The sequence below is a fragment of the Miscanthus floridulus genome, unplaced genomic scaffold (assembly GCF_019320115.1).
Source record: "Miscanthus floridulus cultivar M001 unplaced genomic scaffold, ASM1932011v1 fs_276_4_5, whole genome shotgun sequence".
In the NCBI taxonomy this organism is placed as follows: Eukaryota; Viridiplantae; Streptophyta; class Magnoliopsida; order Poales; family Poaceae; genus Miscanthus; species Miscanthus floridulus.
In genome coordinates, this window is record NW_027096505.1 from 4839 (window position 1) to 31399 (window position 26561).

General features: G+C 49.2%; 3 protein-coding genes and 1 long non-coding RNA gene across 5 annotated transcripts; 3 read left to right on the plus strand and 1 right to left on the minus strand.

Annotated features, from left to right (window-relative positions):
- Positions 1–5895: 5895 nt before the first annotated feature.
- On the plus strand, positions 5896–7819 carry LOC136531096 (uncharacterized). Its single transcript, XM_066523816.1, is given in 5 exon segments — positions 5896–6405; positions 6407–6539; positions 6627–7263; positions 7342–7605; positions 7696–7819. Coding segments are annotated over 5 exon segments (1617 nt in total). The 5' UTR covers positions 5896–5946.
- A 2592-nt stretch (positions 7820–10411) lies between these two features.
- Positions 10412–11773, plus strand: LOC136531099 (uncharacterized). The gene is made up of 2 exons (XM_066523820.1): positions 10412–11325; positions 11418–11773. The coding sequence occupies exons 1-2, from the start codon at positions 10632–10634 to the stop codon at positions 11492–11494; spliced, it is 771 nt and encodes a 256-aa protein (XP_066379917.1). The 5' UTR covers positions 10412–10631; the 3' UTR covers positions 11495–11773.
- Positions 11774–13821: 2048 nt separating this feature from the next.
- Positions 13822–26561, plus strand: LOC136531098 (uncharacterized). The gene is made up of 3 exons (XR_010777961.1): positions 13822–14273; positions 26294–26340; positions 26438–26561. It is a non-coding gene; the product is annotated as an uncharacterized lncRNA (long non-coding RNA).
- LOC136531097 (L-type lectin-domain containing receptor kinase S.7-like) lies at positions 22231–26314 on the minus strand. 2 transcript variants are annotated; one of them, XM_066523818.1, is made up of 2 exons: positions 24047–26314; positions 22231–23423 (listed from the first exon to the last, which is right to left on the minus strand). In XM_066523818.1, the coding sequence occupies exons 1-2, from the start codon at positions 26031–26033 to the stop codon at positions 23362–23364; spliced, it is 2049 nt and encodes a 682-aa protein (XP_066379915.1). In that variant the 5' UTR covers positions 26034–26314; the 3' UTR covers positions 22231–23361. The 2 variants fall into 2 exon arrangements, with proteins under 2 accessions (XP_066379915.1, XP_066379916.1); XM_066523819.1 differs by lacking the exon at positions 22231–23423 and having other exon boundaries at positions 23709–26314.

Below are 26561 nucleotides of genomic sequence, written 5' to 3' on the forward strand. Positions count from 1 at the left end.
TTTGGGTCTCAAATTTTGGTTCGAACTTATCATTTTTCAAAATTTCAAATTTGAAAGGTTCGAATTTTGTCAAATGACAAGATGACTAAAATAAAAGTTGTACATATTAATGAGTGGAACAACTTTGGTATTCATCACTTTTTATGTTGAAATCATTTTGGGTCTCAAATTTTGGTTCAAGCTTGTCATTTTTTCAAATTTCAAATTTGAAAGGTTCAAATTTTGTCAAATGAAAAAATGACCAAAATAAAAGTTGTAGATATTCATGAGTTGAACAACTTTGGTATTCATCACTTTTTATGTTGAAATCATTTTGGGTCTCAAATTTTGGTTCGAACTTGTCATTTTTTCAAATTTCAAATTTGAAAGGTTCAAATTTTGTCAAATGACAAGATGACCAAAATAAAAGTTGTAGATCTTCATGACCTCTACAACTTTAATGTTCAACTTTGATTTTCATTTGAGATCATTTGGTGTCTCAAAATTATTTTAGTAGGTTTGACTTTAATTTTTTAAAATTTAATTTTTTTCCCATTTTTAAAGGTTCAATTTTTCAATTTTAAACTGTTGTAGTTGTCTTAGTTATTGTATATGTAAATATATATATATAAATAATTATAAAATTTTGTACTATTTATTTATTATTTACATTTCAAAAATTCATTTTGATTTAGATTTTTGAAAAAAAATTCAACTGTAGGGGCGGTTTATAACCTCAGCCGTCCCTATAGTTTATCTGTAGTGGCGGCTTCATTTTGATTTAGATTTTTGAAAAAAAATCAACTGTAGGGGCGGTTTATAACCTCAGCCGCCCCTACAGTTTTTCTATAAGGGTGGCTTATAACCTCAGCCGCCCCTATAGTTTATCTGTAGGGACGGCTTATAACCTCAGCCGCCCCTACAGTGCTCTAAGGTATATCAGTGATCGTCGTTGTTGCCACCCGTTAAGTGTTGGGCGAAATCTCCTGTGGACATCGTCAGGCTGCCCAATTCCTCGGCGGCTAGGGTTCCTGCGGCACCGAGGAGGCGAGGACCGCAGGCTCCCGACGCGTCTCCAGTGGCCGGCCCCCTCCCTCTCCCTCTCCGCTCGCCCAGATCCAGAGCGAGGAGGCTAGGGTTCCTGCCGCACCGAGGAGGCGAGGACCGTAGGCTCCCGACGCGTCTCCGGCGGCCGGCCCCCTCCCTCTCCCTCTCCGCTCGCCTAGATCCGGAGCGAGGAGGCTAGGGTTCCCACCGCACCGAGGAGGCGAGGACCGCAGGCTCCCGACGCGTCTCCGGTGGCCGGCCCCCTCCCTCTCCCTCTCCGCTCACCCAGATCCGGAGCGTCGTCAACACCGTCTCCGGCTACCCGACGTTGCTCTACAACGTCTTGCGCAACCGGTTCGAGGCGGACTTCCAGTGGAAGGATCACGTCGACCAGGTACTGACCCTTCCTTCCTTTTGTTCTGCATGGATTCTGTGGTTAGTAGTATTCTTGAACCTCTCGGCAGCGTTGAAACACCAAGGAAACTTTATATGTGTAAACTTTATATTCTGGATGGTTAGTAGTATTCTGGATGGATCTTGCAAACTTTATATGTGGATTCCGAGGTAGAAAGTAGTAGTACTGATGATTGGGATCTGGTCGGTTCTTGTTGGCACAGCAATCTGCAGTAGAACAACTTTGTCGTTCCAGTTTGGGTTTTCCTCAAGAAACTTTTAGTGAGCATAGCATTATCCTGTCACCAAGAGAGGTGGTGATCAGCTAGCATTAGACAAGAAAAAAAGATGAGCTACCAGGGCAGTCAGCACCCACAGTACTGTAGAGTGCATGGTATGTTAAACTGATGAGTAAATAATACATGTTTTAGTGAGCATAGCAGAAACACCGCCTGCTTATCAATATAAAATGCAGGGAAATGTAGTACCACACTATCACTCAGCTATAACCACAGTCCAGCTATTTATCAGTACAGTTATTTAGATATTACCTCCGGTCACAAAAACTTGTAACATTTGACTTTGCAAGGTCTTTGATGCATACCTTTGGCCACTAATACCTTCCAGAATACATTCTTAAAGACCTTCAAATTTATGATATTTTGCAACAATAGATGAATTCTAGTGCACCAACTTGAGTTTTTCCCTGGAGTCATAATTTATGGCATTAAATCTATTTTGCATGTAAATATGTTAAACAATCCAATCCTGTTCTATTTAATTTTTATGTTCTAAGAGGATCAATTTGGGCCTGCGTATTTAAGAAAAGTGGACTGCTGAATAGCTCATCTTCTATGGCAGCTTGAGTCATATAAAAAGCTAGGTCAGTATAAGAATGGTTCTAAATTTGGGGTATATCTTCTTTAAGTTCCGTTAAGTAATGGAACGACTTATGTTTTAAATATTTGTCTTACAATATGGTAACTGGTTAACTGCATATACTCTACCATCTACCCTGGTTCGGATAATCTCTCCTGTTTAACAGTTTATCTTTGATTTTAGTGCCATTGCATATATGCTTATTTGTTTCTTTGTGCACAAAAAAGATTTATTTTTCTACATGTTTTACCTGGTGCGTAGTTTACCTTTGTTTTAGTTTACCTGGTGCGTAGTTTACCTGGTTCGGACAATCATAATCTTTATTTTGTTAGTGAATCATAATCTTTATTTTGTTAGTGTTATACTCTTGTCAGTTTTCTTCTGTGTTTAGTTGATATGCCTACTGGTTCAAATTCTCCATTAGTTTGACAGTGGAATTCAGCTTTTGATGTGACACATAACTTTCTACTTGAAAAGTCTATTCTTAGGACACTGACATATGTAGTACTGGCTAATGTTTTGTGAATTTTAGGGTGTTGTAAAAAATACAATCCCAGCCATTGCTTCAACGAATGCAATTATATCTGCTGCTTGTGCATTGGAAGCCTTCAAGCTTATTTCTGGGTGCAGCAAAAGTGTGTCAAACTATCTCACGTGAGTTCCATTGTTTCATAACCCATAGTTACTGTAAAAGTTGGTTTCCTCAAATGTAAGGACTAAATGAGTTATTTAAATGTTAGCCTGCTCGGATGTGCTATTTGGGCTGTAGCTGTCACTGCACACAAGTAAGCTGCTGAGCAGTAGCAGACTATCAGCAGCAGCTACTGCAGCCACAGCCAAAGTAGCAGTGTAGCACAAGCGATCACATTCACAGCTTATATTTTTTAGATTTAGAAATGCTTTTGTTTCATCATTTAACCAAACCTGTGCCTGGGAACTGACCTACAATCGTATTTCTCCATTTTTTTTTACTTTGCATATTTGACCAATGATGAATCCTTAGTATACTACATGTTAGATTTTTTATTCGGCAAATACTCAGTGTAACACTATAATTTGGGAAATAAGCTGGTAAAATTAGAGCCGCCACCCCTTGAGTTTCCCCCTTTAGCACGATGAGCGTGTCATCGGCATACTGCAGAACTGTGCAAGGTGTTTCAGCAGACCACTCTTGCACATGATCCATGGCCCCGGACAGCCATTAACTAGGACTGCCGACTTGGAGGAAGCTAAGATGTCATGCATCCAGCCTATCCAAGTTTCACTGAAACCCCTTGCTCTCAGAACCCTGAACAACCCTTCCCAATTGCTGTTTCTGTGACCCAAACACCTCTAAATTGGATGGATATTAGATATAAGTGATGTAGAGGTCCAATTACAATTAGACCTGAAGAGGTTTTCTTGTAGCGACACTGTATAGACTTGACCTGATATATGACAGAAAACTTAAAGCTTAAATGTTGGTGTTGTGACTGTACCTGTGGATTTGACCCATAGATCTCCCCAATATTATCGTTAACTTGTCATCTAATTTGTTGTTTCTGTAATCCACAAACACCTCTTTCATTGGATGGATAGTAGATGCATGCAGGGGTTCAGTTAGATCTCAATCGGTCTTTGTTTTAAAAGTTATAATGTATTGACAAGATGCTGGTGTGTGTTCTGAATATAGATGTGGTTTGCTCTATAGATTTTCCTTATGTAACTATGTTGTCATCAACTATTCTGCGATCCAGTAAATATAGTTATCTCTAATTTGGTCCCAACTGGAGCCCAGATTAGATAGTGTGACTACGTACTTACTGCTTACAGAATGATTGCGCCTGGCTTTCCTGAAGGTGTCCATATACGCATCACAAGATGGACGCATGCAGTAGAGCTGCAGTGGGCGCACCTCGTTTGTAGTTATTATTCCATGCATGGCAGTACACGTATAGTACATGCGTATTCTTAACTGTGTGTGCTGGAATGTGTCAGTGGCATATATTGTGAGTGGGTGAGATTAAGGTCCCTTGTGACAAGCATCTCTGTCTCTTCACCAAGTGCTGCTGCTGCTGCTGCTGCTGCTGCTACTACTACTACTAGTGCTACTACAAGTACTACTACTACTAGTAGTACTACTACTACTTATACTACTACTTCTACCACTAGTACTACTACTTCTACTACTTATACTACTTTTTTTTCTTGCATCTCTTAGAACAAGGCACGAAATGTCGCGAACATCAAAGAGTGCATCCCGATGCCCCGTGAATGATGAGCAGCCATCCCATGGAGAGCAAGAACTAGATGACCAGCTTACTCAGGAGCAGTTCGATAACAAGTTAGAAAAGGGTCTAGAAGTGATGCTTACTCAGGAGGACCTTGTCGATGATGAGGATCCAGTGGGGGGAGCCCAGGGAAGAGAAGGCGGAGAGGATGCCCAAGGCGAAGAAGGGGATGATGATGATGACACCTCATCAAGGGGATATGTAAGTCACGAGGATCCTTTCCCACAAGAACCCAGACGGAGGCCAACGGAGGACGAGTTGGACAAGGATTTTGATCCGAACGACGAGGTACGGATAAAGCCTTAGTAGCTTATAAATTTGGCTAATGCTATGGCTTTATGTTACCTCTGCTAACACTTTTGACCTGCCGAATACATAGGTCGTCCCTACTCAACCTCTGAAAAGACGACGTCGGCCTCCGGCTCGTCTTACCGGACAATACATAGCGGGGCAAAGGAGATCAGAGGAAGGAGCCACAGATACTCATAATGAGGCCTCCGCTCCACAACCTCAGGGGACAACCACGACTGAGACTGCCCAGCCAAAGAGGAAATGAGGGGGGATTAGAAAGCCAAACCAATATCACGACAAGGCATGCTATGTGATAACGGAGGTCGGACCAGACGGGCAGATCCTTAAGCCATATACATACAGGGCGAAATTCCGTAATCACATCGGGTTTGTAGTTAGAGATAAGTTGAACCCAACTATCCATAGCTAGAATCTTGTACCTATGAGCCAAAAGGTAGACCTATGGGAGAAGCTGAAGCATAACTTTAGGTTTTCGGAGGGAACGCACGAGTTGGTACAACAAAATGCTTTTAAGATAATGGGGCAGAGCTTCCGACGTTGGCGGTCGGATCTGAACAAGAACTTTATCCAATAGAAGTTAACTCCTTTCCACGAGTATGGCAACATAACTCCTAGTCAATGGGAGGAGCTCGTGGCTAAAAAGACTTCAGAGGCATCATTGGCCCTCAATGCCCGTAACAGCGAGCAGGCGAAGAAGAACCAACACTACCCTCGTCTAGGCCCCGGTGGCTACGCTGGCAAGCAAGAGGTCTTTAGAAAGATGGACGCAGAGGCCAAAGCTGCCGGGAATACGGAAGTGCCGAAGTTGAAGCCATGCCTTAGACAGTGGATATACGCGAGGAGTGTCGATTCATCCGGTAGTAGCCTCAAGTTTGCTAAGCCGGAGACCGGAGAGGTTGTATCAAAAATACTGAAACTTGCTGAAGACAAAGAGAAGGGCGCATTCAACCCTTCCAAAGAGAGGGACGAGCTTACCGTTGCCTTGGGAAACCCCGAGCACACAGGACGCACCAGGGGGCTAGGGAAGAGGATGTCCTAGAAGCATGGATTCGTAGAGGAGAGGCACATGTACAAGAAACATGGCAGAGACCGAGAGTCTAATCTTGAGCGCCAAGTGAAGGCTCTAGTTGAAAAGATGTTGGTGGAGAAAGGACTGTCTACGATGGAGCCACAGACACCAATGGGGCCGCCCAGAGAACTGGCGGTAGTTGGCAGCCCTCCGGATGTTCCCAGCAGTCAAGGTTCCAATGCAACCGGAACCCCTGTTGATCGCATACGGGCGCCAACCAGTTGCAAATTGGTGGTTTCGATGGGCAGGCAAAACGTGATCATTGAGGTGGCAACGGGCGTGGCACATCCTCTGGGCGGCACGTGGCACACTAGGGACATCCCGCAGGACTACACTTGGGTCAAGGTGCATACCGTGAAGCCCGAGTTCATGACTTGGAAGATAGAACACCCTACTCCCGAGGGGCTCGAGTTACTCGAAGACGTCATGAACCAGTTCATCCTCTAGCATAGACGTACAGGACATTGTATTGACCGAGTCTTTGCCAACTCCAATTGAAGTTCATCCTCTGGAGCGACCCATCGAGGACGGGGAGGTATACTCACCGGCCCATGACCATGACCACCACACGCTAGAGACTTCTCCACCTCGTACCGAGCAAGGGCATGATGACGTGCCACATCCTTCTCCACCTCATATCGAGCATGGGCATGATGACATGCCACGTCCTTCTCCAGCTCGTACCGAGCAAAGGCATGATGAGATCCAACATCTTTATCAACAAGCGCAGCCGATACATGAACAAGTGTCTCATGAACAGCAATTGCCTCGTGAACAGCCGATACGTGAAGAACAAGTGGCCCCTGGAGCAGGTGATGCACAAGTTGACAAGGACGTGCCCGAATGGGAAGCTCGAAACAAAATCCCAATCAAGATAAGGCCATCGTATGTGGGCATTAATGATGTCTCATCGGTGCACAAGTGGATGGCTCATGACCAGTTCAAGCCTAAGAACCAAGTAAAAGAATTTAGAGCACCAGCTTCTAAGGAGGGCACCACTAGCAAACTGCACAAAGGGTTAAACAAGTATCCAGCTGTTGATAACCTCAAATGGTCAAATGATTGCCCAGATAAATATGAAAAAGGCAAGAACTTCCTACCAAACCGAGTCATACAGTGCTTGCCACGTGGAATGAGAAAGTTCCACGATTGGTACTTGTGTGCTCAGATAACAGAACTAGAAATCTTACAAGCATGGATCCCTGCTGGCACATTTGGAGCCCCAGGTGGGCAAATTGCCGTTGAGTTTAAGGATATCCAGGTATGCTTTCACCTCGGACGAATGGAAATGAATCTAATTCGCATATGGTGCCTGTAAGTCCTTGCCCTCTCGATATGATATGAATGTAATCTTTTAATTTTGTTGTAACTAACACACGCCGTGATTTGTAGAATGCAAGCGGACTTTGTGAAAAAGAGGCTAGCTCTGAAACACGGGTATATAGACCCTTCACCTATAGCATCAACAAATTTTAATTACCCTAAAGAGTGGAAACTAGATTGCAAAGAACTAGGAGCTGGAAAGACACTTAAGAAGAAAGAGGACATCAAAAACAAGAAAATATTGGAAGAGTCCCTCAAGGTTGCAGCATACATTGCCCTATGTTTTAAAAATCTCCAACAACACGATAATATATGGATACCATACCACTTCAAGTAAGTTCAACTGTATACTTAGCTTTGTTCAAATTACTTTGTTCGATGCAAAAGAGCTTATGTGTTCCTTCTATGACTAAATTCATGCAGCGATCACTGGATTTGCATAGGCGTCTGGCTCTCACATAGCATGGCATGGGTCTTTAATTCAGCGGATTTCCCAGTCGAGACATACAAAGACTTCATAACGATTGTCGAGACATATACATATTGACAATCCTCATTTTAGCTACTATGTTTGTATACATACTTATAAGGTTCAATGTGGGATACTAACAAGTTGTATTTGCTAAAACCATTAGAACAGGGCATTCAGGCACTATATCCAGGAACATAAGGGGAGGCATCATACAAATAGGAAGGAAAAGTTGTATGTCAAAACTCTATGTGCGGTAAGTGTCATTTACGTTGGTACTCTATATATTACGTGTCTGTCAATATCATTACTTAACATCTTCATATGCAAAACACACAGTGCCCCAAGCAGAAGCCTGGGAGTCTACATTGTGGATACTACACATGTATTATGATGAGTACCATCGGTGGCTACAACAGAAACCCCAATCTAGTAAGTTTGAACCTCTTCGCTCGTAGTATGAAAAGTTCGCATATGTTGTGATATAGTAAACCTAAACTTGTTCTCTTGTAGTTGGAGAAAGATAAAGACACGAGAAGGAACCCATACAAGGATGACGAGCTCATAGAGATGGTCGGCGACCTTTGCAACTTTATAATGGACCAGATTGTGTATCATAAAGGCACTTACCATCGTCTTCTTTCTGACTTAGGTAGTAATCCTCTGTACCGACACCTTCGGGAGATTGATAGGTTAGCCCTAGGCCGTTGATGACAATATGGACTTGTGGTATGATTTGGATCAGACTTTGGAACAGTTTGGACTTTGTTTTGCATGTGGACTTGTGGATATCTTAATGGACTATGTTGTAATGATGGACTTTTGTGAATTATGATTTGTAATGATGGTCTTGTGTTTGTGGATGTATATATGTATATTTATGGCGGTCATATTCGAATTTGAATTATATATATATATATGGTCAAATTTGAATTTAAATTTTTTTTTTGCTGGAAAATCCACTGTAGGGGCGGTTCTTGATTGAACCGCCCTTATAAATACACACAGTAGGGGCGGCTGGTGATACAGCCGCCCTTACAGAAGTACACTACAGGAGTGACTGATATTACCAGCCGCCCTTACAGAGGACACTGTAAGGGCGGCTGAAAACACCAGCCGCCCCTACAGAGGGCACTGCAGGGGCGGTCAGAAAACCGCTCCTACAGAGGCACCCTCTGTAGGAACACCCTGGGAAGGGCGGCTGGCGCAGCCGCCCCTACAGTAACATTCTGTAGTAGTGATGGATTGTAGGGGCATTTGTATTTTGCTTTTAGTCCCAGCGCATGTGCTACGCCTCTAGTTTGTGTAGACCTTGTGCTCGGACATATAAAGTTAAAGGGAATGCACTAATACATACGCTGATATACTTAAATGATGTGCTTGGTTACACAATCAGGGATGTTCACTACACGGAATATGTCATGGTGCATAATAACTAGTTCCAGTGGGTGTACTCCACTTATTCTATAGAGACTTTGGTTTGTAATGACTCCATCTCTACTTATTAAGTATGCATATGGGTTTTCTAACTATGGTACATTCATATATTAAATCTTATAAGAAATGTAATGGCGGTGAGATATATATGATTTATTAGTGATATTGAATGTAAAATATTAGATAACAACCTATGCTTAAATTTAGTAATAAAGTATATAAAAAATGGGAAAATGAAGGTTATAGGCCCCGTTTGGCTTGCCGAATCTTGGCCGAAACTGGCTGAAAATACTATTCTGGCTGAATTGTTATGAGAGAAAAACATTGTTTCAGCTGAAAAAAATTAAGCCGAACAAGCCGAATATGGGGTAAGCCGAACAGGGCCTATGGTGCCGGTTGAAATTACTAAACCGACGGTGGCCCTCCATAATAACATTGCTGGGTACAAGTTAGATCCGATAGTAATCCTTATTCAATTACTACCAAGTCGTGTCCATGAACGATTGTTTTATTGCCGGGTCTAGGTAGGCTCTATTGTTGCCGATTGTCCTATGTTGAATTCAATTTCGATAATCACTAATCTATGGATTCGGAGTAGTGATCAAGAGCACAAATCGACCAACAACAATCATTAGGATAGACTTTTCTAGATACATAATTTTTATTATACACTTAGATATACACTACGTCTAAATACATGGTAAGAACAATGTGTCTAAAGAGACAAACCATCTTATAATTTAGAACCACGTTCGGCACCTTCTCTTCTGTTTTTGTTTTTGTTTTTGTTTTACATATGGCTTGGGCCTAGATTCATCGATCGCTCCACTCTTAAGCACACAACGAGACATAAGGAAAACGGAAAATGGTGGCCTGTAACGACGCACGGAGATTCTATTTTCAACTCAGGGCTTGTTTGGATACTCATTTATTGACATCAATCCAGGTGCGCTGAGGTTAATACATGGGCATCAAACAAAGCTTCAGCGTGTTTTTTGGTCAGTCTAAAAGCAGATTTTCACAACATAGCTTACAGTTAAATTTGGTGCACCGCAGGCAAGAAGCTAGCGGTGAGGATTGATCTCCGCGTCCGCCCATCGTTACGGCCGGCCAACCTTGGTGGCAAGCCTCACCCGTACACGGACATCTGTCTTGCCACTGCAGATTTGCTTTTCATAGGAGGTGGGTGGACTGGTGGTGGTGAGCGCCCTGTTTCCTGGGAACAGGAGGGTCTCCGTCTTTTCCCTATTCACCGGCAACACGTACAAACAGGAGGAGACCCTCCTCCCCTCTCTCCGACGACGATCGCCGGCGCCCCCCTCCTCCGAACGCCGCAGCTGCCGTGCACCCGACCGGTGACGGACGGCAGCTGCTACGTGTTCTTCGTACACCGCACACTCAACGGAGGATATATACTATAGTATATAGCTAGAGTAATTATTAGTTGGTAAGCATGGATCGATTGGACATGATGGAAAACAAGCCGCGCATCGAAGTTCACTCCTCGTCGTCGGACGACAGCGACAGGGAGAGGAAGAGGGAGGAGGATGAAGCACAGCAGGACGAAGTAGCCGAGGCGAAGAAGACGCCCCCGCTGGGTTGGAATCACAATCACCACGAAGCGGCCGGCGGCGTTGGCAATAACAGGAGGTGGCTTCTATCGAAGCAGCTGTCAATGAAGGAGACCACCAGGGAGGCCAAATGGGAGAAGCGTCGGCGGCAGATACTGCGGCGCAGCAGCATGGTATCGGTAAACGACGACGGAGGAGGCGGTGGCAACAAGAGCATCGTCGAGGAACGGCATCATCATCGTCATGTTATGAGGTCTTCGTCGGAGCGCGCAATGAGGTGCCTGACCGACGAGGACCTTGACGAACTGCGGGGCTCCTTCGAGCTCGGGTTCGGATTCGACGAGGAGACCGGCGGCGCCCACCTCCGCGACACGCTCCCCGCCCTCGAATTCTACTTCGCTGTGAACCGGCAGCTGTCGGACCCCAAGCTGCGGACGCTGGCGGCGGCGAGCCCCACGTCGACGCTGTCGGCCGTGTCATCGTCTTCCACGCTCCCCGACATCCCGAGCCCACGCAGCCCCAACGCCGGCGCAACCGCGTCCGGCGGAGCCGACGCATGGAAGATTTTTACCCCAGGTACTGTAATAAATTACACACGTACACCTGCTCTCAAGAAAATCATTTGAGCTGTCTTTCCATTAAATAATTCTGACGCATCATGCGTGCAGGTGACAACCCTCAGCTTGTGAAGACGAGGCTGAGGCACTGGGCGCAGGTGGTGGCTTGCTCCATCAAGCACGGCTGATAAAACAGAGAGAGACAATTAGCAATTCGTCTGATCGGAAATCCTCATCGCGCGCCACGGATGTCCTGTCGTCGACCAATATGTATAGGTGCGTGGCCAAATTAAAATGAACTCTTGACGAATTAACCAGCAACCAAATATGATGTAAACACGTGGTCGCCATGCTGTTTTCTGTCATTCCTCGTGTACAGAAGAAGAAGCTTAGTGCGTAACATGAATTAATGGTACACTGATTCTATCATGTTTCGTCTATTGGTGTCGTCCATGAAGTAGAGATGGTTTATTCCTGCTTGCACACGATGCTAGCTCGAGTTCACACCATGGTACCGTACGGCAGCCCTCTACTAATCAACTTCAACATTTTGGAACCTGCAAACCACGAGCAATACTGAAAATATGGGTTCACAAATGACACGATGTCCCATATACTCCCTCCGTTCAAAAATAGGTGTCGCTATAGTATACGTGCCGATCAAACTTTGCTAAGTTTGACTAAATTTATAGAAAAACTATTAACAACATTTCTATCTATAAATAAGTTTGTTATAAAAATAAATTTAACGATCTATCTAACGATATTAATTATGTACTCTAAATATTAATATTTTATCATATATATTTGGTTAGAATTAAAATTGTTTGACTCCTTGAGAAGCGAGAACGACGGTTTTGGAATGGAGGGAGTATTTGCAGATGCCGAGATGTTCAGGTTGTGCTTCACATGCAGTTCACACAGCACAAATTTGGCCAAATGGACTTCGAACTGTTAAAGTCACAAAGTTTAAAATTGTTAAAGTCTTCACCTTTAGATTCCCCAAAAGAAGTAACATGATCAGATCAACAAAAGTCACAAGTTCTAAAGGTTCACAGTAGGACACGACAACAAACTTCACCTCAAGTTTGACAACAACACTAAGTTTAGCATAGAAATGTAAGATCACAATAGATTGGCCTAATTGATCAGCATAGATTCGCCTATATGAGATCCATTGTCAGCATGCTCCCCTTCTCCAGCCTCTCTAGCAGTACCAGTTTCTGCAGCATCTATGTTTGAGCCTTCAGTTTCTTTTTATTATTATTTTTTTGACAAAACAGGAGAGGTGTGAGCACCTACTGGAATTTTATTAATAAGTGTGAGCCTCCCGTTTCTCCAGTACCCTTCATTTTTAAAAGCAAATGAGATTTCTAAAGTTTAAAGTGGCAATCAAGTGACTCGAACTGTAGTGACCTGATGAGATCTGCAGTGAAGGATGTGATCTATGGGAGGTGGGGATTAAAGAGAGAGGGAATCGGAGGGGCTAAGCATATTGGAGCATGGGCCCTGTGATTTAGGAAAAAACTGAAACTAGGGTGTGCAGCTTGGTGCTGCTAGCTTCTTGCCTGGGTGGCAGTGGGAGCAGCACTAGGGGCTGAGACGGGTGGGATACGGTGGCGGCGGGTTCAGAGGCGATGACACCGGTTCGAAGACGATGGTGGCGGCGGGTTGTGTGTGTCCACGAGTCTCAGCTGGAGACTGGAATGTTTTTTCTTGGTGCAAGCTTCGAGGGTTTTTGCCAGGCTAAAAAATTTTGGCGTCCGGCGCGAAGGGCAGCAGCTGTGCGCCGCTTTTGCCGCCACTTTAGTGAAAAACAGTTCCCGAAGGCCCGCTTGCATAAAACATTCGGGAGTCTCCTGACGACGTTCACGTTTGCCGCGCCTGCCTAAATTGTTCAGTCTAAAACAAAAGTATCCCGAAGGCAAATATAAACACACGGCGAAAGTGAAATATCTAAAGTGCTTTACCATATCCCGACTGCAATATGATACACTCGAGGATAATCCCGAGTGTTTTTGTTTTTGTAAAACACTCAGGAAACTATTAGGCACTAGCGAGCTACACAGAATAATCTCGTAGTGGACAAGATTACCAGATGCAGTAGTAACTAGTAACCATGAACCATCGACTTCTGAAATGAGAAAAGGTCAGGAATGGATCAAACAATAAGATAGCAAAACCACTCAATAGTCAAATAAATGAAATGCACTTTGAAAAGGATAAAACAGCTGCCAATTAAAAATAGGGAATGTTGGACACATATCCAACATGAATGATTTGACAAGGTAATACAGGGCCACCACCTCCGATCCCTCCCTCGCACCCTCAGTCTTCTCGTGCATCCTCTAGCCAGTTGGCTTGTTTCCCCACCAAGAACTCCTCCCGCATGTGGATATCATTAGTCCCACCTACGGCCCATACACCGCCCGTCTGTCGCCCTCGTCTCCAATCCATCGTCATTGGCATGCTCCACATCCCCATCGAGGCTGCCTCCACCACCTCAACTGCTCGACCAGCTAGGGCGTGCCCAGTGAAGTGTGTTCGCTTCGCATTTACTTCCTCCTCAACGACCCACAACATTCATTCCCCAAGCGACCAAGCGACCAAGAGAACTTGCCTCACATCCACCCCAGCAACCGGCAAATCTGGTTCTTCCTCTGCTTCAGATGGAGGGAACCATTCAACCCCCCCTTCCAAGACACGCTTCTTCTCCTTCCCTTCCCGAGGACCGGATGGCAAGGCCGAGGTCAAGCTAGCGCGGTCGGGTGCTCGCGACCCTTCATTTTCTCGGTCTACTTCACAGCTCACTGATGGAGACCTGGCGTTGAACCCGGTGCACCCGAAGTACTGGTGGCGTTGACGGTTGGCCAGAGTTCAAAATGGCAGAAACTTTGAAACGCTCAACCACCAACGCACCGCCTGCTCGATCTTCTCTTAGCGAAAATCTCTTGGCTACCATGAACGGTAAGGCCAGTCTCAATGCCAATTTCATATCCCAGTTTTCAACGCACATATTTTGGAAAGAATGCAGAAAAGTTTACTCTCTGTGCGTCTATGTAACTCTTATCATCCCTCTTTTAATTAAGATAGTGCCATATCAGCATATTTAATGCCCATAAAATTTTATAAAATCTCCATTGAGAATGGCCTAAATGCCTCCACTGCCTTGCTCGCGGACACTCCACGACATCTTGCACAGACCCGGTGAAGTGCATGTGTTGTGGCTGCTCAGACCATAAAAGCGGCAGTGTAGAAGCCAAAGCACTAAGCAAAACTTCAAGCTTCCTCCACCTCCTTCGCCACCGCTGCACGACCCCATCGGGTTCCCCCTCTCGCACGACAGGCCATGGCGATGCTGGGGGATCCTGCAGCTCATCCCAAAGAGACCTCGGCGGTGGATTCAGTGACCTGTGCCATGAACGACGAGCTATCTCACCTGTCCACTCACGGAGTGGTGGCATGGCTTGGTCGAAACCGTCCGATGGTCGACACCAAGATCATAAAGAAGGCCATCTGCTATAGGCTCGCAGTCCGATCGCTCGATGTCTCGGTCACGAAGCACTACCCTGTGGACTTCTTCATCGACTTCAAGCACTACCACCACCGCGATGAAGCTGTGGCACTAGAGAAACTCCCCTATGGCAACCTCAACATCCACATCAATCCATGGCAGCTCACTCATGGCGACAACTGCAACTTCAGTACCACATCCGCCTATGCTTGGAAAGAATTCCCCAACACGCCTAGAACTAGTGTATTGCGAAGCGAGTAGTGGCAACATCACGCAAGCTCGATTATGTTGAATAACCCTCCCTGCAGTGCAGGAACACCAAAGCTTTCTGCTTGTGGACATGGAACCACAATCCATCAAACATCACCAAGGTAACCTTGCTAACATTGTCTATCAGGAAAGCTAATTTCCATGATGGCGCTGCTCCTCCACCAGCAGAGGCCAACGCGGCCTCACCTTCAGGGTCCTTGTACACCTCGATCTCGTGGAAGACCCACCCGACAGAGATGGATGCATCGTCCCCTGCGACTACACATGGCACTATGACACTATCGATAGTGAACTGGTGCCACTTGATCGCCACGACCCTGAAGTCTTCGGCTCGCTGGGGCCCGCCGCCGGAGGCGAGGAAGACGACCCTGAATCAATGAAACGGTTACTGGAACACACGCGAACTCAGTGGATCAACACAGAGGGTTTTGGTGCTGGAACTACGCAGCGTTTTCTGACTCTATGCATTGCAATTTATACAAGAAACGAATGGCTCTCGGCCACCCGGACACAGCGCCATGCGCGCCACTCCTCCCGACTTGATCGCGCCATCCCACGACCGGACAAGTGGAGCGCTAAGCTTCAGCTACGACTCGAGACAAACCCGGAGAGAACACCTACGTGACTGCCTCACCGCGAACGATGCGCGATTCAGGCGTACAAGACGCACCCATGAACCGGGTTCAGTTATTTGCTAAGACTGACAAACTCGCTAACTGAAAACTCTAAAACCACGGACTGAAATGACTGAATGATACTAACAATCTCCCCCTGAATGAATTCGTTTCAGCCCAGGTTTACAATACCAATCTTCTCACGAAGCTCGCAGAACCTTGATCGCCCAAGCGCCTTCGTCATCAGATCGGCCAGCTGCTCCTGAGAGCTCGCAAACTCCAGCGAGATGCTTCCCTTGTCGTTGCATTCACGAATGAAATGAAATTTAGTATCGATATGCTTACTTCGATCATGCAGCACCGGGTTCTTGCTGAGTGCGATTGCAGACATGTTGTCCATCTTCAGTTTAGGCGTCTGAGGATCATCGCCCATGATATCCTTCAGCAACCTTGTGAGCCACACCGCCTGACACGCTGCTCCAGCGCCGGCGATGTACTCCGCTTCGTAGGATGAGAGCGCCACCACTCTCTGCTTCTGGGACTGCCAGGCCACCGCCTTTTGCCCCAGGAAGAAGACGATGCCCGTAGTGCTCTTCCTGTCATCCATATCTCCCCCCAAATCGCTATCACTGTAGCCGATCAGATTGTTGTCGCTGCCTGACAGCTTGGGGTAGATGAGTCCAAACTCAACTGTGCCGGCGATGTAGCGTAGCAGATGCTTCACCGCCGCCATGTGCTCCTGCCTTGGCTTCTCCATGAAGCGACACACGAACCCCACCGCGAACGAGATGTCCGGGCGAGTGTGCACCAAGTACCTGAGACTGCCCACCAGGCTGCGGTACTCAGTTGCATCGACCAAGGCGGTCGTTCCATCCTTCGACAGCTTCAGTCGAACTTCCATTGGGGTGTGACAGGGGTTGCACCCCGCCATACCTGCCTTCTGCAGCAGCTTGCGCCCATATGCAGCCTGGCCAAGGGTGATTGCAGTTTTGGATTGCCTCACCTCAATGCCCAAGTAGTAGGACAGCAACCCGAGGTCGCTCATCCTAAACAGCCGCTGCATCTCCGCCTTGAAGGCTTCAACTCCACCCTCCTTGGCTCCGGTTATGATCAGATCGTCGACGTAGACGCCTACGATCACCCGAGAAGACCCCTTGCCACGGGTGTACATGCCATGCTCGCTGACACAGCGCGTGAAGCCGAGGTCACTCAGGCTCGCATCAAGCTTCTGGTTCCACGCCCGAGGAGCCTGACGAAGCCCGTAGAGTGCCTTCTTCAGACGAAGCACCTTCTTCTCATGCCCCGCCGCGATGAAGCCCGGCGGCTGCTGCACGTACACTTCCTCCGCGAGATCACCGTTGAGAAACGCTGACTTGACATCCATATGATGGACAAGCCAGCCTTCCTGTGCAGCAACAGCAAGAAGCATTCTCACCGACTCCATTCTCGCCACCGGCGCAAACACCTCGTCAAAGTCGATGCCGGCCTGCTGGACGTAGCCCTTGGCCACCAAGCGCGCCTTGTACTTACTGATCGCCCCCAGTTCGTCGCGCTTGATCTTGTACACCCACTTGAGCCCGATTGCACGGTGCCCTTGTGGGAGACTCACCAGAGTCCAGGTGTTGTTCTGCTCGATCGAGGAGAGTTCCTCGAGCATGGCCTTCCGCCAGTCCTCACTGCCACGTGCTTCATCAAACGTCGTGGGCTCTCCGTCGACAGCGACGAGCAGCTCGCCACCCACCGCGCGATCCGCCTCCCCTGGAACGGGCTCATCACCGAGGACATTATCCATTGTCCTGAACCTCAGCGGCGCGTCGTCGGCATCAGCATCCAGCATTGGTTCCCCCGAAGGAGGTGAGGCGAATTCCACTCCAACCAGGGTTCCCGGCGCAGGTGTAGCCTCTGGTGTCGCCGGAGGGGATGCGGGACCCATAGTCGGTGTCGAGGGCCCCGGCGAGACCGGTGGTGTTGGCGCTGGTGACTGCAGCGGTGTCAGTGCTGGTGACTGCGGCGCGTGTCCGCCGCCCAGAGCAGACATGATCACGTACTCCACCATGAACGGCTCCCCCGAAGCCATACTTGGCAGATCCGCCGCAGCATCTTCCCACTTCCAAGGCCTCCCTTCTTCGAACACAGCGTCCCGCGAGATGCAGACACGCCCTGTGCTCGGGTTGTAGAATCTATAGGCCTTCGTCCCCGGCTCATATCCGATGAATGCCATGGGAGTGCTGCGATCATCCAGCTTGCGCTGGTGACCGCCAGCGACCTTCACATGTGCCGTGCAACCAAAAGTGCGGAAGAAATGCACAGCTGGCTTGGAACCATACCAGACTTCGTAGGGCGTCTTCCCGTCCACGCTCCTCGTCGGCGACCGGTTCAATATGAAGACGGCCGTGCACACCGCCTCCCCCCAAAGCCAGCCGGGCACGTTCATGCCCTTCATCATGCTCCGTGCCATGCCTAGCACGGTCTGGTTCCGTCTCTCCACCACGCCGTTTTGCTGAGGTGTGTACGGCGCGGTGAAGTGACGTTGCACGCCATGGTCAGCGCAGTGCTCCTCGAACACTCGCGCTGTGAACTCGCCTCCACGGTCCGTGCGCAGGGTCCCCAGCTTGCAGCCGGCTTCCCTCTCCAGCCTCGCCTGCAGCTGGATGATGGTCGCCGAGGCTTGATCCTTGGACGCCAGTAGGATCAACCACATGTACCTGCTTCGATCATCCACAACAAGCAGGAACAAACATTTGCCGCCGGGTGTCGACGGCGTGATCGGACCGCACAAATCCGCGTGAACAAGCTCCAGGGATCTTGATGCGCGGAACTTGCTCGCCACTGGGAATGGTTGCCGACGCTGCTTCCCAGCGAGGCAGCTCTCACACACCTGCTCGACGTGGTCGATTTGAGGTAGACCGCGCACCATCTCCTTCTTGGCCAGCAGCTTCAGTCCATGGAATCCGAGGTGCCCGTACCTCGTATGCCATTTCCAGGACGTGTCATCCGCGTGCGCCGTGAGGCACACCGGAGCACTGATGTGGACGTCGAGGAAGTAGAGGCGGTTCGCCGCTCGCTGCACCTTCACCAGGAGTCGACGCTGCTGATCCCAGACGCGCAGAACGCCGTCCTCGATCAGTACCTTGTACTTGTCCTCATCAAGCTGCCCGAGGCTGATGATGTTGGCGGTGAGCTTGGGGATGTAGTAGGCTCCTCCGAGCCTCTGATGCTCCCCGGTCTTGCAGCTGAAGAGGATGGTGCCGCGCCCTTGAATGTCCACCACGGACCCGTCGCCAAACCGTACAGTGCCGCGCACGCCGGTGTCGAGCTCGGAGAAGGCCGAGCGCACGCCGGTCATATGGTTCGTCGCGCCCGTGTCGAGGATCCAGCGCGTCTTGTCATCAGCGCACTTCTCCCCGAGTTGGACGAAGAGCTTGTCCTCCTGGATGTGGACCTGCTCATCGGCGGCGTGCAGGGTCGGTGAAGCCAACGCCACGTGCGCTGTGGTGTCTGCCGTGTACACGTCGGAGAAGACCCAGCGCGTCCTTGCGCTCCCGTCGCCCACTGGAACGTGCTCCACGTCCACCTGGGTGTCCGCCGGATCGATGGAGACCTCCGCGATCCCCACCATCAGCGCCGCCTCCGCCTCAGCTTCGGCGACATGGGCTTGCTCATCCCGCTTCTTCTTGCGGCACTCGCGAGCCCAATGCCCCGTCTTGCCGCAGTACGCGCACTCATCCCCGGCGAGCTTCTTCTTCTTACCGTTGTTACTCCCACCGGCAGGTGGTTTGGAACCGCCACGGCTTCCTCCGGCTTGGGCAGTACTGCCGCCGCGGCCACGCCGTTGGCCGGCGGGTGAGGACCGCCGGCCTCCAGACCCGCCACCGGATCCAGCTCCACCGGAGAGTTGAAGGCGCGACATGACGCGATCCACCAACTCGTCCTCCGTCAGGTTCAGCCGCGCCGTGGATGACCCGGTGTTGCCACCGAGATCATAGCGTTCCTCGGCCGCCTTGAGCCTCCCAACCAGCTCGTCCACCGAGAGCGTCTCCAGATCAAGCAGAGTTTCAATTGCCATAACAATTTGGGAGTACCTCGCCGGTGTCGCCTGAAGGAACTTGCGGACGATCTCCGGCTCGGTGAACCCAGCCTCCAGGACCTCGAGCTGATTGCCGATGTCGGTGATGCGAATGGCGAATTCGTCCACCGTCTCCACGTCCTTGAACCGCAGGGCCTCGAATTCCCGTCGAAGCGTGTTCGCCTTCGCCTGACGGACGCGATCCACCCCGAGATGGACCTTCTTCAGCGAATCCCACGCCGCCTTGGCCGTGGGCTTCCTGGCCACGTTGCCGTGCAGCTCCTCGGGGACGCCCATGGCGATGACCTCCAACGCGTTCCTGTCGTCGTCGAAGTCGTCCGTCCCGACGTTCACCGCCGTCCACAGGCGCCGCGCCTGGAGCTTCAGCTTCATGAGCGCCGCCCATGAGTAGTAGTTCGTCTTGGTGAGAAGGGGGAACTTGTTCTTCCCGGTCTCCTCACGCACGACCCGGCTGATCACCGGATCGCGAGTACCACCCGCACCGCCGCCGCCGGAGCCGCTTCCCCGACGCGGCGACGACGACCGATTCCTCCGCCGATCCATGAATGCCGCAGCGATAGCGCGGTCGCGCGTCCACCGCCGGAACCTGGCTTTGATACCAGATGAAGTCTTCGGCTCGCTGGGGCCCGCCGCCGGAGGCGAGGAAGACGACCCTGAATCGATGAAACGGTTACTGGAACACACGCGAACTCAGTGGATCAACACAGAGGGTTTTGGTGCTGGAACTACGCAGCGTTTTCTGACTCTATGCATTGCAATTTATACAAGAAACGAATGGCTCTCGGCCACCCGGACACAGCGCCATGCGCGCCACTCCTCCCGACTTGATCGCGCCATCCCACGACCGGACAAGTGGAGCGCTAAGCTTCAGCTACGACTCGAGACAAACCCGGAGAGAACACCTACGTGACTGCCTCACCGCGAACGATGCGCGATTCAGGCGTACAAGACGCACCCATGAACCGGGTTCAGTTATTTGCTAAGACTGACAAACTCGCTAACTGAAAACTCTAAAACCACGGACTGAAATGACTGAATGATACTAACAGACCCGCCAGCACCGACAGGGCACAATGGCTTCCACGACAATGATGATGGCGACGATAATAGCCTGGATACCATGATCACTAGGGCGACAACTAGAGCGCATGACATCCCTAGGCTACCAGCAAGACCTCTCGGCCCTCGAGGCCCCTTTCTGCCAAGAAAAGATAAAAGCTACAATTGACTCAATTCCCAGAGACAAAGCACCTCGCCCCGACGGGTTCAATGGGATCTTCTTCAGACGATGTTGGGACATCATCAAGTTTGATCTTAAATCCATTTACAATGGCAATATAGTTCACCTCAATATACTTAGTGTACGACAGCTGAATGTATAGATCTTTCCGTATGCAAAAACATATTTAGCGACTACAAGGAATTCTATTCTGATTGAACTTAATAATACAAGCAAAACCTTGATATTCAAAAACTCCAAACTGCCTATGCAACTTCAAATAGGAGCATAGTTAGGACATGTAGTATGCAGGTAATAATATCCCTCTAAGCACTCAATATTACCATAGCAACCCTGATATGCACTGTTTAATATCTACATTATACCCAACACGAAATACTATCAAATAATTTCTCATACTAAATTATATTCAAGTGACCATCCAGTGTTCGACGGTTCTTTTTCCTTGTATCTTTGTACTAAAGAAGGAATAAAAGTCTAAGAGCAACTCCACAAGATTGAGTAAAAGTAATCCCCTTTCCATATATTGAGAAAAAAAAAGGGGGATCCAAGCCAAAAACGTGCTGCAGCAGATCCCCTTTCTCAATCCCTTTTCCCTATATTTTTTTCTCAATCCCTCAAATGGAGAGGATCTACCACCATTTTTCTCAATCCCTTTTTCTTTCTCCTCCGGTCTCTGATGTCACCGGCCCACGGGTGGACCTGCTACCACCGTACGCATGAGCCGCCGGTCGCGTCGACGCCACTGTCACAGTCTTGCTCGGGGTCCGGTTGGCGAGTGATTAGGGCAGGACCGTGGGCGGCTGCTAGACGGCAGCAGTGGTGCTGCTTCACCGGGTTGCTGGAGACGAGGGCGGCAGCGTGGGCTGGGACAGAGGACCACGGCGTGAACGCAAGAAGGGCGGCGGTGTAGAAGAGGAAGAGAGAGAGAATCGTTTAAAGAGCAATGCTCTATTCCTTTGTTGAATTGAAATAGTTACAGTGTCTATATATTTATAGTCCCTATAGGACTTGCACACCAAGAAAACTATAAAAGGAGTCCTTATATATTTGAATTTCCTTTCCTAAAGCAAAACTCTCCTACTTCCTAAAAATTATCAACTCCTTTCCTAAACAAATCTCTACTTATTTTTCCTATGTTTATTCCAAATCTTTCTTTATTCCTAATCTATCTAGAATTCGGTATTAATATGGAGGCGGTGGTGGCCTGCCCTCCCTGGCCACACGCACCCTGACGCGCGCATGGCGCCCCCGACGTTGGCCAGGGTCGGGTCCTGGGCTCCCGCTGACCCGCTAGGCCCGACGTGGGGGTCCCAATTGGATGTCTGATAGCCACGCTGGGTAGGCGAGCACACGGGCCGCTGGCCGGGCCGCCGCCGCCTGCTGTTGTTGCACCGCTGTCTGCTGACCACAGGAGAGAAGAGCGAGGAGAGAGAGCGCCACGAGAGAAGAGAGGAGAGAGAGAGAGCACAACGAGAGAGGAAAAAGAGGGGAGAAGAAGAAAGGCGATGTCACTTACGGGTGAGTCCCGTATAGGGCTGGATAACGAGCTAAGTACATTTTTTAAGCTTTTTTCAAAATTGACATAATCTTATTTATCATGGTCTCCGAAATTATGAGACCCAACTTCAAGCTGAACTTAACGAGCTGAGCCTAACGAGCCGAGCGGAAGTCGAAAGTCACTCAAAATCTACTTATTTTTATATTAAAGGGAAGATGAGTTCAACAGAAGCATTTTTTACTCGAGCCACCGAGCTGGCTCAACGAAATTTTTGTCAATGTGTTGTATAAGGGTATAAGCTCTCCCCTATAACCTGAAATTGAGTTTTCTCAATTTCCTATATTGTCTTTTAAGTAAAAGGTGAAAAGGTATATGGTGGAGTTGCTCTAACCATCAGTCTGTTCGCTGGTTGGTTTCTGGGCTGATAAACTCGGCTGGTGCGGGTTTGTTGTGAGAGAAAAACACTGTTAGTTGGCTGATAAGCCCTGGCTAAAACCAACAAACGAACAGGCTGAATGCATTCTGATTTTCCATTGTCTGGCACATGAGGACACACTCGAAGGTTACTCTTTCACGAGGGAAACGACCGAAACGAATGGATTAGTCTAAACACTCAGAGAGGGAAAAAAAAGAGACAATCAAGATCCCTGCCTGTACCCAGAGCCTGGCATCTTGCCTGATGGCGAGTCCTTACTGAGCTGTGACCATCCACTCCAGAAGACACGCTTTTCATTCCAATATGCCAGGTGAAGCGTGAAGAGACTGTCAAAGCCCTTTCGTTTGTGAGCAGGTAGGGAATCCCTGGACCATTCCCACCAATCCATCAGGCCTAGTGCCTCCTCCGGGCTTGGGAGATGAATTCCCAGCGTTGAGTAGATTTCCCACCAGACGCTGGAAGAGAAGGAGCAGCACATAAGCACTGTAGTGCTCAACAGTCACTCTAGATGCCATGTTATGCAATAATGGAGGAAGTAATGATGTATGAAGGGACCAATCAAGTATATTTCAGATGAAAATTCAGTGAAGAAAATCATGCACCAAATACAACATGTTCAGAACTACATAGGAAGACAGTTCAGTTGCATCTATATGAACATCAGAGCTACTGCTCCGTTGTGATTATTCACAGTGACACCAATGTCCAAATACCCCAATAGATGCCCATCATTTGTCAGGAAAAATCAAGAAGATCATCAGGCATATATGAGTAACTGAAGCAATGGTTCAAGTAAGTGGCATAGGAATCTTCAATCAAGTTATTAGAAAACACCTCAATGCATTTTGTACCAGAAAACAATACGTTATGCAGCATTCTGTGCACAAGTAGGATATGTTCCAACAATGTGGAACAACCCCAACATTAGCTTCTACTCATGTTTCAGAAATGAAAGTTGGAGCATCAACACAACCACATATGAATCAGGATGTGGTTATTAGCCAACCTATTAACATATAAGTTCAGCGACAACTGTAGAACGCTGTATTGACAGTATCCACTGAATTCATTGATGAACCTTGATTTACTTGTGTCTGGAGCATAACAGGTGGCTTCTTATCTGGCACCATTGTCAAGGGTGCAGTCCCATCAAGCATCTTGACTACCCTTCGCATACCAGGTCGCTTCCTACAGTCCGGATGCACACAAGAGAGACCCACAAGCAGAATCCGTCGCATCTCCTCCGCAACAAATCGGCCCTGAAGCCGCTGGTCTGCAGCATCAACTAGCCTCCGACGATCCCATAGAACCCACACCCAGTCAACAACAGAGATTCCCCTCTCTGTTGGCCTCCGGCCAGTGGCCACCTCCAGAGCAAGCACACCAAAACTGTACACATCAGACCGCTCTGTTGCAACACCTGAATGCACATACTCTGGAGCAAGGTAGCCAAGTGTGCCTGCTGGCTGTGTTGTCAGCGGTAATCCACCATGGCTCACCAGACGAGCAAGTCCAAAATCACCTAGTCTGGCATTGAACTCACCATCGAGTAGCACATTAGATGACTTGATATCACGATGTAGAATCCGGCGATCACACCCATCGTGTAGATATTCAAGCGCAGAGGCGATACCAAGCACTGCCCTGAACCGTGCCTCCCACGGAAGTGTTGCTCCACCCATTGTGTGCAGCGCACAGTCAAGATTCCCATTGGGCATGAACTCATAAACAAGCACGAGCTCATCCTTACTGCAGCACCACCCAGCAAGCCGCACAAGATTGGGATGATTTGGGCAATTGAGCATGGCCGCAAGCTCACTTACAAATGATTTCGTGCACGGCCATATAGCCTGGAACCGTTTGACAGCAACTCTTGAACCAGATGGGAGCACTCCCTCATACACAGTGGCACCAGAGCCACCAATGCCAATCACATTGCCACTGTCGAAGCTCTTTGTTGCTGCTCGTACCACCTCCATAGACATCGTCCCATAAGGCTTGTCCTCGCTCGGCGGCACTGTACGCTCTTCAGTTGGGCGACGAGCTGGCCTGGAAAGCCAGACAACAGAGGCGACGATGGCAAATATAAGCAAGACCATGCCTCCAAGGACTCCACCGAGCACCTTGTAGATTAGGTGGTGGTGCTGGTGGCTTCCTGTAAGCAGCAGTGGTTTGTTGGGCGGCAGCAGTGCCTTGTTGGGCTGTGCTGGGGGCTCAGATGGCGGCGACGCGCGGGATGAGTTGGCAAAGCCGAAGGTGCGGAAGGTCCAGCGTTCAATGACATGAAGCGCCGCGCCATTGCCATTGGACGCCGAGAAGCCGGCGTACATGTATGTGCGCAGGAGTCCGGAGAGGTCGGCATCAGCAGAGAGCGCGGGCTTCTCTGGGCGGCGGAACGACGAGTACGAGAGCCACACGCTGAGGCGGCGGCGTGGGGCGCGGTACTCCACCCAGGCGGTGATGGGTACGCCTGCCCTGAGGTCGACGCCGGGGCTCGCGGACGCGACGGAGAAGATGGAACCCGCGTCGAGCGCGACGTGGTTGCCGTCCGGGTCACGCAGCGCCACGTCGCGGTGGGTGTCGAACTCGACGGCTACGGTGGTGACGCCGCGGAGGTCGGCCTCGCCCTCGTCCGAGGCGGAGGAGGAGGGGAAGAGGCCGAGGAACCCGTTGGAGGCGCCGAGGAAAGTCCGGGAAGAGGTTAGGAGGAAGGCGAGGCCGTCACCGTAGGTGGGCGCGGGCGTGATGCGGAAGGTGAAGCGGGTAGAGAAGGAGGCGGCTGCGGAGGAGGAGGGGACGAAGAGGCGGACGGGCTCCGAGAAGAGGGCGCGCCCGGCACCGACGCCGTCACGGGACGGGGTGGTGAGCGCGACGGCTGTGGCGCCCGGGTGGAGGGAGGCGGAGCCCAGGAGCGTGAGGTTGCTTGCCCACGATACGAGGAGGTAGGAGGCGGGTGGTGCTGGGGCGGATTCGGACGCGTGGCGGTGCTTGGCGGCGGCGGCGGCGGGAGGGAGCTGGACGGCGAGTAGGAGGAGGAGCGTGAGCACGGAGGGGCGCGTGGTCATGGCGACGCCGACGCGTGACAAGGGTATTGGTGGTCAGTGATCACATTGGGTAAGATGGGAGACGCGAAGCTTGAGAAATCAACAATGGAGCTGGAAGTGGGATTAATTTGGGGGCGGTTAGGGCGGTCAGCCGGTCACTTTGACGTCGCGGCCCTGTTCACGTGTGCCGTTTTTTAAATCGAATTCTCACAACAAGTTCACATATGGGATTCGACACCCGTTCCTCAGCTGGATTAATAGCTCGAATGCTCTCATTGCAGTACATCCACGACGATGGTTCAAAAAAGTACAGGCTCAGATAGAGAAGGTGAGATGATCCTGTATCGATTATGCTCTAACCCATGTTCTTCTTTTCTGATACTGGTTTATGGTTTCTGTTCTTCTCCTGCCATACCCTTTTGCAGGTTGTTCGATCGTTCAGGCTCACATGAAAGACATGGTGTGATGCAGCAGCCCACGATACATATGCAGCAGAGAAGCCTAAGTTCAGTTCAGTAACATATGTGTGTAAATTCCACTCAAAAAAAT